This window comes from Toxotes jaculatrix, chromosome 11, assembly GCF_017976425.1.
Source record: "Toxotes jaculatrix isolate fToxJac2 chromosome 11, fToxJac2.pri, whole genome shotgun sequence".
NCBI lineage: Eukaryota > Metazoa > Chordata > Actinopteri > Toxotidae > Toxotes > Toxotes jaculatrix.
In genome coordinates, this window is record NC_054404.1 from 18,651,368 (window position 1) to 18,665,161 (window position 13,794).

The 13,794-nt window shown below is 41.4% G+C and overlaps 1 protein-coding gene across 3 annotated transcripts in view; it reads left to right on the forward strand.

The window, feature by feature from the left end:
- cdh23 (cadherin-related 23) overlaps positions 1 to 13,794 on the forward strand; it is a 142,739-nt gene that overhangs the window by 18,838 nt on the left and 110,107 nt on the right. For all 3 annotated transcript variants that reach the window (XM_041050657.1, XM_041050658.1, XM_041050656.1), the window contains 3 exons: positions 8,511 to 8,653; positions 8,961 to 9,008; positions 9,400 to 9,492. In XM_041050657.1, coding sequence (XP_040906591.1) covers positions 8,511 to 8,653; positions 8,961 to 9,008; positions 9,400 to 9,492 — 284 coding nt within the window. The remainder of the gene's footprint in view (positions 1 to 8,510; positions 8,654 to 8,960; positions 9,009 to 9,399; positions 9,493 to 13,794) is intronic.

Consider the following 13,794-nt stretch of genomic DNA (forward strand, 5'->3'; position numbering starts at 1 on the left):
CACTAATGTCCTTCACTGTCTATCCAGCTTTCGCAATGTGATTGGTTAGTCACAGCCTTGTCACTCAGTGTTTTCGTCATTTCACCATTTGGGTGTATTAGAAAGCCAATCCTGGACCGGACATCCAATCACACGCCTCGTCCTCCTCAGTTCACTTTAGACTGAGCTGATCCGCTCTCATGGGATTCGGAGCAAATGAATGATTCATATCTGGACAGCAGAGTCAACTTAAAGTATACTCAGATAACCAAATATATATACCGATATACTGTGTGCAGTTCAAAACCAACATCTGTTATGCAGTGTTTTATAAGTTCCTAATAATCTTATTTATGTGAGTTGTTTTTCTTTTGCCTTTAAAATACACCTTAGTTAAGGTATTCATCATATAGTTCCTGATGACATATATCATTGTACAGCTTCTTAGAAATCCCCCGGTGCCTCCTGTCCGCAAGCTTAGGAAAACAAAACAAAACAGATTGCTTTGTTCTTTTTTTTCCCCTACAAGGTTAAAGCACCGTGAGGGTTTTGATTTTAAGCTACAGGTACATAAACCATTTCTTTTCAACATTTTGCTCCTCCCGTTTGGGCTTTTTAAGTCATACCATGAGCCACAGCCTAGTAGTTAGATAGTTTCTGTTGAAAACAGCCATGCACACATACAGTACATAAACTATTCTATACTTACATTTACTCACATCAAGAAAAGCGTACTGAACACAAGATTTCTTTCTTTTTTTTTTCTCTAAGACACTTTCAACTTATCATTCGTAGCCTATGGAAAGCCTTAAGGGGACAATATTAAAATAAGGTAAACTTGAAAAACATTTTAATTGTCTACATACGTATGTGCTATTTGAGTAAAAATCTAAATGAAACTGTGATAATCCAATTTGCATTTTAATTTTCACATACTCTGTAGCTATATTAAAATGAAGATGGAAAAGCTGTTTGACATTTAATTTTCAAAGTCATAACCTACTGTACAGTGGCCGGTATTCAAATGTTATAATGGCAAGACAGCACAAGAGGTAAGTAGTAGTAGTGGCCTATCAGGATTTGCAATCAAATTGGTGACTGGTAGTGTTAGCAGTGGAAGCGGGGGCAGGTATCATTGGTTATGACACCATGGAGTGAATTTTGCTGCTCCAAGGCCTCTGCAGCCTCTCAGAGGAGCAGCGCTGCAGGCTTCTCCATCACTCAGTGACTGTGAAAGTCAGGCTCTGGTAGGTAGCCTATGGTGCTCTGCGTAACTTAAGACCTGCCTTGATGAGAGGACTGACAGATTATATTTTCACTTTCATTTTGAAACCAAAGGAGTTTGGTGATGTGTAAGTGTAAATGCTGTAGATGGGGGGCGCTGTGTCCCTTATTGGATTTGAATATTTTCCACTGTACAGCAGGGTACAACTCTGAAAATAAAATGTCAAACAGCTTTTCCATTTTCACTCTAATTGGTCATAGAACGCCCATGCGTATGTGAACATTAAAATGCAAATTGGATTATTGCAGTTTTATTTTGACTTTTACTCAAATAACACATATGTGGAATTGCATTTCCATTTTCAAGTTTACATTATAACTTTAATATAGTCCTCCCTGGGCTTCCATACATACTGGATGACCTTCAGGAAATGTGTGCATATGTAATTACAAGTTTGTATGTCTGTGTCTGCCAACATGTATCAGTGTTTTTCCACACCTTATAAATGTCTGTACTCTGTTTCTGAATATATAGAAGTGGGGTCTGTTTACTTAAAAGCCGTGTTTACATGCACACAAACGTACACACACACACACGGGATGTGTGGTCTGCGTGGTGTGTATTTCTCTCCGGAATGGCTAAAGGAAAGACATAGGGTGTTCTCCTCCCATCCGTGACAGATTTAGTCATAAATCTGTTGGATTAATACACAGCCTCCCAAGGACTCTCATGGTGTGTGTTGTTGAAACACAGGAGTCACTTAAAGCCAGACCCCAGGCACTATTTGTCTTCGGCTCTTTTCCCCATTGCAGTTATTGATGTCACAAACACACATGTGCACGCACACACACACTCATGCATACAAACACATAAAGGAGAGAAGGCCAGTGAAAAATAAAGGGTAAATGAGAGGAAAATGAGATAGAAAATGGTAAATGTCTTGTTTCAAAGGAGCTATTAAAATGTAAGGATTTCTGTGTGACAAATTAGCTTTTTCTAACAGACAAATATAACCTCCTTTGAAGAACTCTAGTTGCAATTTGCACCCATTATTTATTAAGTAAATTGTACTCATCTGCAGCAGTTGTGCCAATTTGAAAATGTGTGGCATTTGTTTATTTGTGGAACAAAGGCTTGCAAACATAATCAGAACTTTTTCTTTCTTTTCATCCTTTTTTTTTTATTGCTAGCTGTCTAACTGACCTCCCTGGGGAAAAAAGCTTTACTGTCACTCTTCATGGCTGTCTTCATTCTACAGAGAAATAAACTATCTGCATGCATCCTCTTTTCAGCTATTAAAGATGCCCCCTGAACACATACACCTCTCTTTGTATGGAAATAGAGGTCCTATCACTCAGTTTCTAGCTACCACACAATTGTCATTCCAGGTAGATCTGCTGTTTGTTTTTTTTTATTTTTTTTCTCCCCCCACTTCCAACTGGATTCCCCAGAAACAATCAGGTTCTCTAGACATTAACGCAGCACACAGCACCTTGGGCAGAGAAAGCAGCGATGAGATGATTTCAACTCATTTCCATCTTATTTCTAAAGGAAGAGAATAAAGTTTAATTTATTGTGTGTTTGACTGGAAGTGAGGGTGGAAGTTAATGCGTGTGCACCCAAGAGATCTCTTAAAAGGATGAGCCTGAAAGAGTGACTTAAATCCCCGATGGAATCTGACTCATAAATTACCCTCAAAGAGCTTCATATGAGCCACATTGACAGTAACAGTTGGGCCCGTACATCGGTATGACTGCAGAGGATTTTGGCTCAGAGCTGCATTCTGTCTGATCAATACAGACATCCGTTGTATAAGTTCCACTCTTCAGCCATCAATGGGCGAGTAAAGTTCACTCCCACCTTGTATCTTAATAGTTTAAGTTAAATCCGACGCTCATATTTTGGTGTTTTCCCTGTAATGACCACAGTTAACAGCTATATTGCTGTTTCTCATTTTAACAAAAGTAAAGTGGCAGTTCTGCATGAGTGTGCACCATTGTCTACCAGTTTATGACTATATCGATCTTTCAGTGCAGGGATTTAAACAGATGCCAACACACACGCTCACTTTCCGTAATAGTGGTGTGCAAGAAACAGACCCATTTTGTTATAATGGCACACAGTCAATTAGCAGGACGTGTTTTTCTGTGCTCGCTCTTTAGCACTGCGCCTGTTATCCCAGACCTAATGGATATGATGCTGAAAAGTATACAGCATTGTAGCTTAGAGTCACAGTCTCATAATCACAATTCATCTGTGTGACAGATGTGAAGGCTTTCCATTACTGCACCTCACCACAGAGTATACTGTTCAATTTCTCTTCACATGCTAATCCATAAAGTGACAAATGCTGCACTATAAAAGTAGGAAACAAAATACAGACACTGTACTGAATGAGCTCATGCTGCCAGTTAGCAGAAGACAGTATTTGCCTGTGTGGGAGTGATTGATGTGTGGTAGCATGACTTCAGCCTGGCATTGCTGATGTGTTTGAAGGCTCTCTCTGTCAGTAGATAGACAGTGTGGTAACATGAGTGGCATCGTACTGACTCATCAGCCTACTCATTGCATGACTTCAACCCTGAGGCTTGAGCCCTGCCTCAAGACAATTCATCAAGTATTTATACAGAGCAGGTAAAGATCAAGATTCTCTCTGCCCTGTCCGCCACAGTCAGTCTTTGTCTTGAGGTGGTTTCATCTTTTCTTTTGTCTGCCGCTGCTTTGATAGACAGCATACTGAACATTGCCCGTATGCCCATTAAGCCTCTGTGTACCATAAAATTCAAAGCTATAATTCACAACATGCCTGAAATTGCAGTCCTGACAATGCCCGTCTCACTGAATCAGCGCTCAGATGAACGAGAGGTCTGGAGATGTCACCAACATAATGAACAGGGCTTTGGCCTATAGCCCCTTTTCTTTCTCAAGCCCGAGGCCCCAGGGCAGGGCCGAGCCTAGTCCTCGTCTAACACGCGCGACTCCTATTGATCCGGCAGGGATTGATGTCCTCCAGCAGCTGATTTAGCGCCCCCACTGGCCCCCTTGCCTTTCCTAAAAGGTTGGGCTGAGTAAAACATGTGGCTGCTGCTCTGTATAGGCTGGCAAATCTTCCTACTTTTCTTCCTCTCCTCCTCACTTTCAGTCTTCAGCCTCTCCAGGCTTTGTCATTTTGTGTGTTGTACAGCAGTGTGTTGTTCAGCTCTGCCACAGTAAAGCAACAATACTTTGTCTTAATGCAGAAGTCCTGCTCTAACTTTAGCAGAAGTGCTAATGGCATTGGGAACTTTCTTCAACAAATCTCACCTCCTTTGCACCCTCCGCTTTTCCTGTGTTTTAAAATGTACTCTAATTCTGCTATGCTTTACATGTTTCAGACTTTTGGCTCATATATATATATATATATATATATATATTGTGAGTATATATATATATATATATATATATATATATATATATATATATATATATATATATATATGTGTGTGTTTATCTGCTTCCTCCAGTTAAATAATCAAGATTATGTTTATTTGAGCTTCATAAATACTTGGAAAGTTTTCTTTTATTTATCTTTAAATAACTGGTATCTTAGTCCTGTAGGCTTTCACTCACAGGATACACATATCTCCAATTCCACCAGGCCAGTATGGTAGGCAGGTGTTCAGGTTTGGTGCCCAGATGGGGTCATGTGCTTGTCCTCTGCCTTCGTCATTCTGGTTTCACTTTACTGTTTGAATACAAATGCAAAAATCAGGGATTCAGTATTTGAGCTTGCGGAGGGAGTAAGAGGTACAGGGTACAATAGGAGCGAGAAAGGTGAGGTAGAGAGATGATTCCTCCAGCCCATCGCTCTTGTCATGAGAGCAGTGTTGCAGAGTAGAGGAGAAGGGGAGGGGCAATGTTAATGTGCACTGTATCATTCATAACAGTAATACTGGCATCACTTGCTCCTAAATAGCATCATTTGTCAGGGGAAAGGGCTTGGTGCCACGGAGTTACAGATAAGCACTAGAAGGATACCTACGCTATACACGCACACACACACACACACACACACACTATGCAATGCTTGTGAGTAATGTTTGTGATTACAGCAGTGCTCTAACTGAACCTTGACCCTCAGCACTTTGTGCCCTTACCTTTATTCTAACCTTAAATGTTCCGCAAACCCTAATCCTGACTTTAACTGTAGGGTTAGATTGAGTCTTAGAGGTTTTGAACGTGACTTTTTACTGTCACTACATAGCCAGTGTTAGTATTAACAGCTGTTTACTTACCAGGAGCTTCAGCTATTGTTGTGTTTACAAGACTAGAGGTTAGCATACACCCGCTACTTATTCATCCTCTCATGCTGAACTGAGGGCACACAATAACTCACTATCGCAAAAGTAGTATTATGAGACAGGACGGGATGGAGAAAGGCTCGCTCGTTATCATGCTGACTTCAGAAGAAAAGAAGCAATAGAAATAGAAGCAAAACAAGCGTTACCATTGCTTCCCACCACTGGAGACAGCTCTAGGCCAGTAAAAGAAGTAAGTTTGATGCTGAACTTGCAACATTTCTTTTAGACTGATAGGTAAACAGCTCGTATTGCTAATGATGGCTATGTAGCAAATGGAAAAACTTACATATAACACCTTTAACTTAAAATGAATTGACCTGACATTTAATCTTTGTCATTTAAACAAACAAAAAACTAAACTGACTCGCATAAACATACACCTATAGATATATAGATGTGAAAGCATAGTTTTAACTTGACTCTTCTCCAAAGATTCTCCAAAATACACAGATATAGTGTCTTGTCTTTGCAAACAGCAATGCCAAAGTTGATTGATACTTTGGACATTTCCATCTTCAAGGACAAAGTAAATTCTCCCTCATAATTTCTTTACATAATTGCATCCATTTTACTCTGTTAATTTGTGTAACTTGGGGCAGATTGAAAAACTGATGAATAAAATAAAACCTGAACTCATTTAGTCTGAGAAAATGAGAAATTAAAGTGAATTCATACATATAGTGCAGTACCAAATCTTTATCTAATAGTATACAATCGCACTCTGGTTCAGTGGAGGTGTAGATAATCTAGTATCCAGTGCAGGACATGTGCCAGCTCTGCATACTGCATACTTTCTCTTGATCTGAGCAGAGAATCTAACCCATATTCTTGATGAGTTGGTCTTAGTTTGTCTCTCTTTGCCAGAGTAGGAGTAAATCTTCCACAGGACCGTGGCTCTCGTGCAGAGTCTTAGTCTCAAATGGCCATTTGTTATCCTTCACTGGAGTGTATGTCTACCCACATGGAGCAGACAATTCCTCCACAGTCGAGAGGGCCGGAAGGAGGAGGAAAAAAAATCAGTTATTATTGATGAGCATGAGGTAAAATGCTTAATTTGCACCGTCTTCAACCAAATTATAACTCATATTGAAAGCAGCTGAATTTGCATAAATCTCATTAGACGCGATGAGAGGGGTTCATAAATCGTTATATTAATTAGTCATTTTTGCCACCCTTTCATAGGAAAATGGGGTGTATTAATAAAACGAGAGGGGTGTGTGATTGTGAAGCCTAATTGGTCGTTGTGTTAAGCAGTTTGGTGCGCAAGTGACAGCCTTGATTTAGTTTGGCTTCACCTCTATTGTCCGACCGAGTACCTGCAGGGAGGGAGAGAGGATGAGCGCCTGTGTGTGTGTGTGTGTGTGTGTGTGTGTGTGTGTGTGTGTGTGTGTGTGTGTGTGTGTGTGTGTACATGCAATTGTTGCATGTGTCTGTGATCTGTGTATTTATTGTCTGATCCATGTGCTTGTCTTCAGCACATTCTTATTTCCATTGAGGGTGAAAGGTGCAGCTGAAGCCTGTTCCACCATACGTTTCATGAGATCAGCATCACAGGGCAAACACACAGATAGACAAATATATTAAAAATGATATTCACACCTCTGGAAATACAGGTGTCAGCATGCTTTTGAATGTGTGTCTACCAGTCATTTTCACCTTGACATTTGAGATTTTCCATGTCTTCTGTTCCATGCGTCAGTGAGCGTGGGAGGAAAGTGAAGTAACTTGAACAAACTCAGAACCTCTTCACACTGAATCACTGCACAGCTTTGTACTGACTATTGTTAACTTCAGTACATTTTTGGACATCAAATGGGAAAAGGTTGTGAGAATCAATGGAACAAGAGAGAATGAGCTATTTAGTGATACACAAGTTTTCAAGCTGCCTTTGAGGACCGCCAGGATAGTTCAGCACCATGGACAGTGTCTTCTGTGGATGGCAAAGAGAACATAATACATATTCATAATGTCCAGTGTGTGTGAACAGTCATAGCTCTCCCTACCCTCAGTCCATTACAATACACTGCTCAAGCAGTTTTACCCTGGCCTGTAATGAGCCTCGTCCCTGTGGGTCTCTGGGTCTTGTTGCTGTCCTCTATGCCGCTCCTAACCTCAGCCTTGCCCTTCTCGACACATCTGTCCAGCATGGTGGATTAGCCCGCCTGATGGCACTTCACCTCTGCCTTTGATTAGCCAGCCCGTCTGAGCTCTAGTGTCGGTGATGAATGGAGCCTGAGAGCCACTGCAGCTCCAGTTAAAAACCCTCTGCTCGTCTTCCCTTACACATGCTGTTGTGTTTGTATGCGCTGTGAATTTGTGTTTTTATGTCTTCTTTATCCTTAACCTGAAAGTGTACCCTCTGAACCTGGTGGGTGGTACACTGTCATTCTTTAAGTGTATGTTGTTGTGGTTATGATCTCTCTCTTTTTCAGTGCATTTCCCTGCATCTAAAAGACAAGGTTTATCAAAAGTAACTCACAAGTAAAAAAATAAAAAAAGAAGTTATAGCCTCTGACAACGTCTTCATGCTCTGTTAACATTTACTGCAGTGTGTGTGTATTTAAAGGGTAATATTCACACACTTACATGACAGATGATTTCCAGTGAATTCTGGGTAGCTAAATACTGTCATGTCACCTAAGTAATCTAAGAACCAGCCACATTCTAACAGTGACATTTGAATGGACAGAAAGAAAATGTTATCCAATACAAATTATTCTGTTTAAGAGGCTCAATAATGTGTTTTTTATTTGACTTATATATCCTTTTATGTGGCTCACTGAGAGTAGTGGGACCAGATGAAAAAACTGCCTTTGAGTGAATACTCAGTATTCATGTTAACTCTCTTAAATCTGTTGCTTTTAAAAAATCATTAATGGAAGGTCACATAGCCAATTGAAAAGGCTGTTATACACCTTGACCTTTGATACTGTGTGACCTCTGACCTTTGACTCTTTGTCTGGCAGGTTCCTCAGTGGCCCAGCTGAAGGCAACTGATCCTGAGGGGGAGCCCCTCGTGTACGGGGTTTCAGGAGAAGAGGCCATGAGGTATTTTTCAGTGAACCAAGACACTGGCGTGGTCTGGCTTCGACAGCAGCTCGACCGAGAAGTAAGAACACCAAACAAACACACACACATACCAACAAACTGCTGCACACGCTTACATATTACCAAAGCAAATGCACTGTAAACAGGAAAAGGCACTCAGGACAATTTTAAAAATAACACAGAATGTAAATTATCAAATGATGAAAGACCAGTGAAAAATGAAATACTCTTCAGTGCAGAGAGATGAAGAAGAAAGGGCTGTGAGTTCAGAGTGGCATTTCTATGTCTTGTTTTGCCATTCTGCTCTGCTCCTCCGCACTACATGTTCATGCAAACTTTGTGCTGATATGTGTCTCTGTCTCCGCCAGACCAAGTCAGAGATGCAGGTCGAATTCTACGTGAGTGACATTCAAGAGGTAAGAGACAGATCTGCACTGTGATCACAGTTATGACACCTCCCGTCACACACTGACACCTGGTTATAGCCTGACCACATGTCTCATAGAGACCTTCTCTCTCAATCCATCTCTCTTTCAGTCTCTCGCTTTCATTCTCACCCTTATTTCTCTCTTTCTCGCATGTAATCATCCTGACACCTGTCTCACTCCACACAGTTTAGTTGCTGAAACATACTGACGTTCAACCTACACTCCCCCGCGGGTAATCTGTCACACACTTGTCCTGTTTTCTTTCACTCTGAATCTTGGCTCGGTGGTGCTAATACACATTTTCAGTGACTGCATTCTCTGTCAAATAACGAGTGGAGGTGGCTTTGAAACAGTCCTACCTGGGTGTTTCCTCCCTTAGGTGGTCAAAGACACAGTAAACATCCAGATTGGAGACGTGAACGATAATGCACCAACCTTCCATGGGCAGCCTTACACCGTCCATATCCCAGAGGTAAGAATGACACACGGTTATTCAACTTATTAACTTATTGCATCCACAGTAGCAGCAATAATAACATGTAAATCAGAGGTTGTGATTCACTTTTAATAAAACTTGCCCAACGTGTTCCAGCAGAGAATTTAAAGAAAATGAAAATTCATCATATGTAGGACAATTGCTTGTAATTTGTAGGTTTATGTAAATCAAAACAATGATGCCAGCAGAAAAACTTTGGGCAACAAAGATGTGCATCTGGAATTTTGCAGAAAGTAAGAAAACATGTATGAAATTCACCTCAGCCTTATGACTGCTCAAATAGTAGTAACCGCATGGTGGCTACGTATGGTGATCATCAGCTATTCATAGCCCTTTTTGGTCTCTGCTGCCCTGGAAATGGCTGTGTTTTTCCGCACCTGTGATCTTCCCACGATTTGAGGAGTTGTCTTCTAGCTCATGGTTAAGAGAGTGTGCACTGCCTCCTTTACAGGAAAGAAAAACACTCACTGCAGTGGAGACCTCAATCTCTTTTCTCCTCTCCGTTTCTCTTGCTTCTCTGTCCTTTCTCTGAATCTTATACCTCCCTCTGCAGCTCACACTTCTTTCCATCGTTCTCTCTCCTCTTTGCCCTCTCCCTCATCTAATTCCTTGATATGAAGTAATTGCCAGAGTGGAGCGGAGGACTTCAAACAGGGGCTGAAATCCACACAAGCACACATACACACACACACACACACACACACACACACACATCCACATCCACATATCTTGTTGTGTTTATATTGAGCACATACCCCTTTCTGAGTCTTCACCAAATCTTCAAAGCCACTGGCTTTTTCTCTTCCCAATCCGTAAAGTCAGGCAAATAAATGGCAGAAAGAAGGACTGTTTGGACGAGGCTGTTTAGACCGCCCACCAGGGAGGGTTCTCTCAGGCCAGTGCAGCCACTGCTCAGTTGTGTGGGACTCACTTAAAGTCCACATACAGACTTTCCAAGCTCTGCAAACAAAAGGCTTCAGTTTAGCCTACGGAAAACCATTAAACAGAGCTGTGTTTGACCCTCAGTCGCTCACATATTGTTAGTTCCCTTGCATCGCTCAGTGAATTACTGCTTATGTCAGTCCTGCCCTCCTAGTGCTTACAAAATTTAAGCTTTTTTATTTGAGGCAATGGGATGTGGTAATAGATCAGCTTCTTTCCAACACTAGACACAGAAGTGAGTCTAATTCAGCAGCAATTCTTTACACTAGAAATAACTGAAGCCTGTAACAATAAGACATAACATCATGATAAAATATGCAAACCCTGTGTATGTGGGCACAGTGTCAGACTAATTCAGGTGGGATGTGTTTATCCCAAATCTCAATGAATTTATTTGTTTGTGTGCCTTACTTTATAAATGGGACGCTACAGATTCATTCATATTTTTATGACCGTGTGTTGCAATAACAGTGCAGCACACAGTCCAATCTGTACAAGGAAGCTCTTCATTAAAGCCTTCCACTTCCACACAAAGCCTGTGGGAGATTTGGGAACGGTGCTCATTGAGGAGTCGGCTTCTTCCTCACTGTACCCTTTTCTCCACCTTATCTTGTTTCCCCACAACTTTTGTTATCTGCATTTTTATGGCCTCATTACCTTTGTGACACTAACTGACCTCTAGTGGGGGAAGCAAACATGCTGCGACATCAATCCATCATGCTGTCACTCACTGGACATGCCACAGTAACCGCGGGTTAGAGTACCATCAGCACTACTAGGTAGTGCTGCTGAACTTTAGTGCACAGGGAAAAAGATGGGAAAGGGTGATGGATGTGAAGGATGACAGAGTGGTAACAGTAAAAGAGGAATGATGGCAGAAAGACAAAGGATTCAAATGATGAGATTTAACAGAGGCAAAGTGACACCGAACACGAAACAGACTGACAGAAGCCAAAAGAAAGCAACACAAAGAGCTCAAGGGTTGTTGAAAGAGAAGAATAGTTAGGGGAGGAGTTAAATTGAGGTGGGTCTGACACAGCTCAGCAGTGAGCAGATGAAGCAGTGTGAATGGCAAGGTGAGCAGTGCAGTAGGGAGAGCGGGGAGAGAGTGTGTGTAAATGTCGTTTTAATTTGTAGAGCCATAAAGAGGGTGAAGGGGAGCAGGTGGGCTGCTAGCATTCCCTCTGTCAGTGCTAATGAGCTGGCCAGATTTACAGCATCCACACTCTCAAGCAGCCAGCAGCAGAGACTGGATACAGAGAGCGACGACTATCACCCGAAATAATGTTTTGATAGAACAGCAGATGGGCCACAACCCAGATCCATTATTGGATGAGATGATAGAGTGAGCCTACGACATACTGAGAAGTGTTTTTCACATTCCCTAAGCGCGACAGGTAGTCCTCTATACAGCAAGACCTCAAATGACAAACTCAAAATGTTTTTGCCAAGTGTGCATCTGTTGAGTACAGAGCTGCTGTCTGAGCCGTCGTGGGACCATCCACGGTTAAAGAACAGCCCTCCCCAGAAACACTTTCACACACCTCCCCCAGCTGCCTGGCCCTCACACTCCCCCACTGGGAGTCAGTCTTTCTGTCAGTGCTGCTGTGATAATATCAAATGCCAACACTAACAACTTCTCTAACTGTGCCTGGTGTGTGCCATCTCCTGCGGTTTCATCGGCTGCCCCTGACCACAAACACAGTATTCTCTTGTTCTTGTTCTGTTTCTTTCATCTGTCCTACACATGTAAACACACACTTTCACCTCACATATATTTATTCATAGTTTATGCTATAGATATTATCCCTTCTTAGTTTCCCATCACCTTAGAAAGGTATGAGTTTGTTCAAGTTTGTGTTTTGTTTTGGGGTTTTTTTTGTCCCCCCCATGTATTGCATTTCAGAATTTAAATTCCATCTCTTTTTCATCCTCTTGCCAATGCTCACATTCATCCCTATAGTAGATACGCAGTGCGGTGGAAACCTGCCTTTCGATAATGCAGTAATGATGCGCACAAGATTGTACAGTAGACTTCAGACCGGCGCTGTAATGCGGCACATAGATGGATTAAATGAATTGGCAAACAGGCAGACAGGCAAGAGGCTCCAACTGATAGATATCCAAACTTTATCTGTTTACTGTCTCTCAGGTATGTCAGGCAGGTGAACAAATCCCTCCTCAGCCTCTATTTTCTATCAGCCATATCTCAGTGTCCCTCTCTAACCTACAGTAAGCTCAGATGAACTACGGCTGATGGTGTAGAGTAGGGTTGCCCGTGGCAGGAACCCCTTAGGTGAAAGTCAAACATCTATAAAAAAGAAAGGCCCTTCAGTCTCATCTGAGTTTTTGTATTTGGGTTATTTTTAAGAAAAGGTATTCTAGAATAGATGTATAATGACAGGAATTCTCATCGGAAACCTGTGGTTATTTATTAATATTAAGACAATCACAAGTAACTGCTGTTCAGTAAGATTATTGTGGCATACTACCCAGAACAAGTGTCTTAGCTCCTTTCTTGTAATGTTTTTGATTGATTGGTGTATGTTTGTGTAGCATGTGCGATAGGATAAGAGTTTTGTAGAGGAGTGAAATTCAAACCCGCATCATGTTAGCCCCTAACTTTTGGCTGCTACTTCCTCCAGACAATTTTGAGTTGATTAGCATGACAGCATTGCACGCACACACACACACACACACAAATGCACTCATATTATAGATAATATTGGCAGAGGGTGTTTGAGAGCTCCTATTACGCCTGTGAATGAGCTGTTTAGTGCTTTATGTGGGCTCTGGCAGCAAAACAGAGGCACCTGCTATTTGATGTGCCCTCTGTCGCTGTCAGGTGGAACATAGATGAATCTGTTATGTTCCTTTCTTCTTTGCCTTTGTTCACTTCTGAAAGCTGAAATCCTTTATCGCCTTCTGACCTGTATCTTAGCAGGTTACAACACTGGAAGGTAATTTGTTTACTTGGTATCAAACGAATATTTTAGCTCTAAAAAGACTGTATATAGCATATGGAGGACTGTCTTTCCAAATTTCCAAATTTATAGCGGAATACATTTATTTTGATTATCTGAATTATAGCTATAAAATATTTGTGACTTAGCTCCTACAGTCAACCAACACATATTATAATGCACACAAGCCAACAAACAGTTTCTTTATGAACCACTAAACACACAGAAATGCACTCGCTGCCTCCAAGAAGCTGGATTTATCCTATAATGATTTCAGTATCATCTCTCCTGGTCTGTCCTGTAGTGTAATTGAATCTAGTGGTTACTGAGCTGAGTGGTAGCTGGTTGACAGGCACAGGCCTCAAAGAGAATT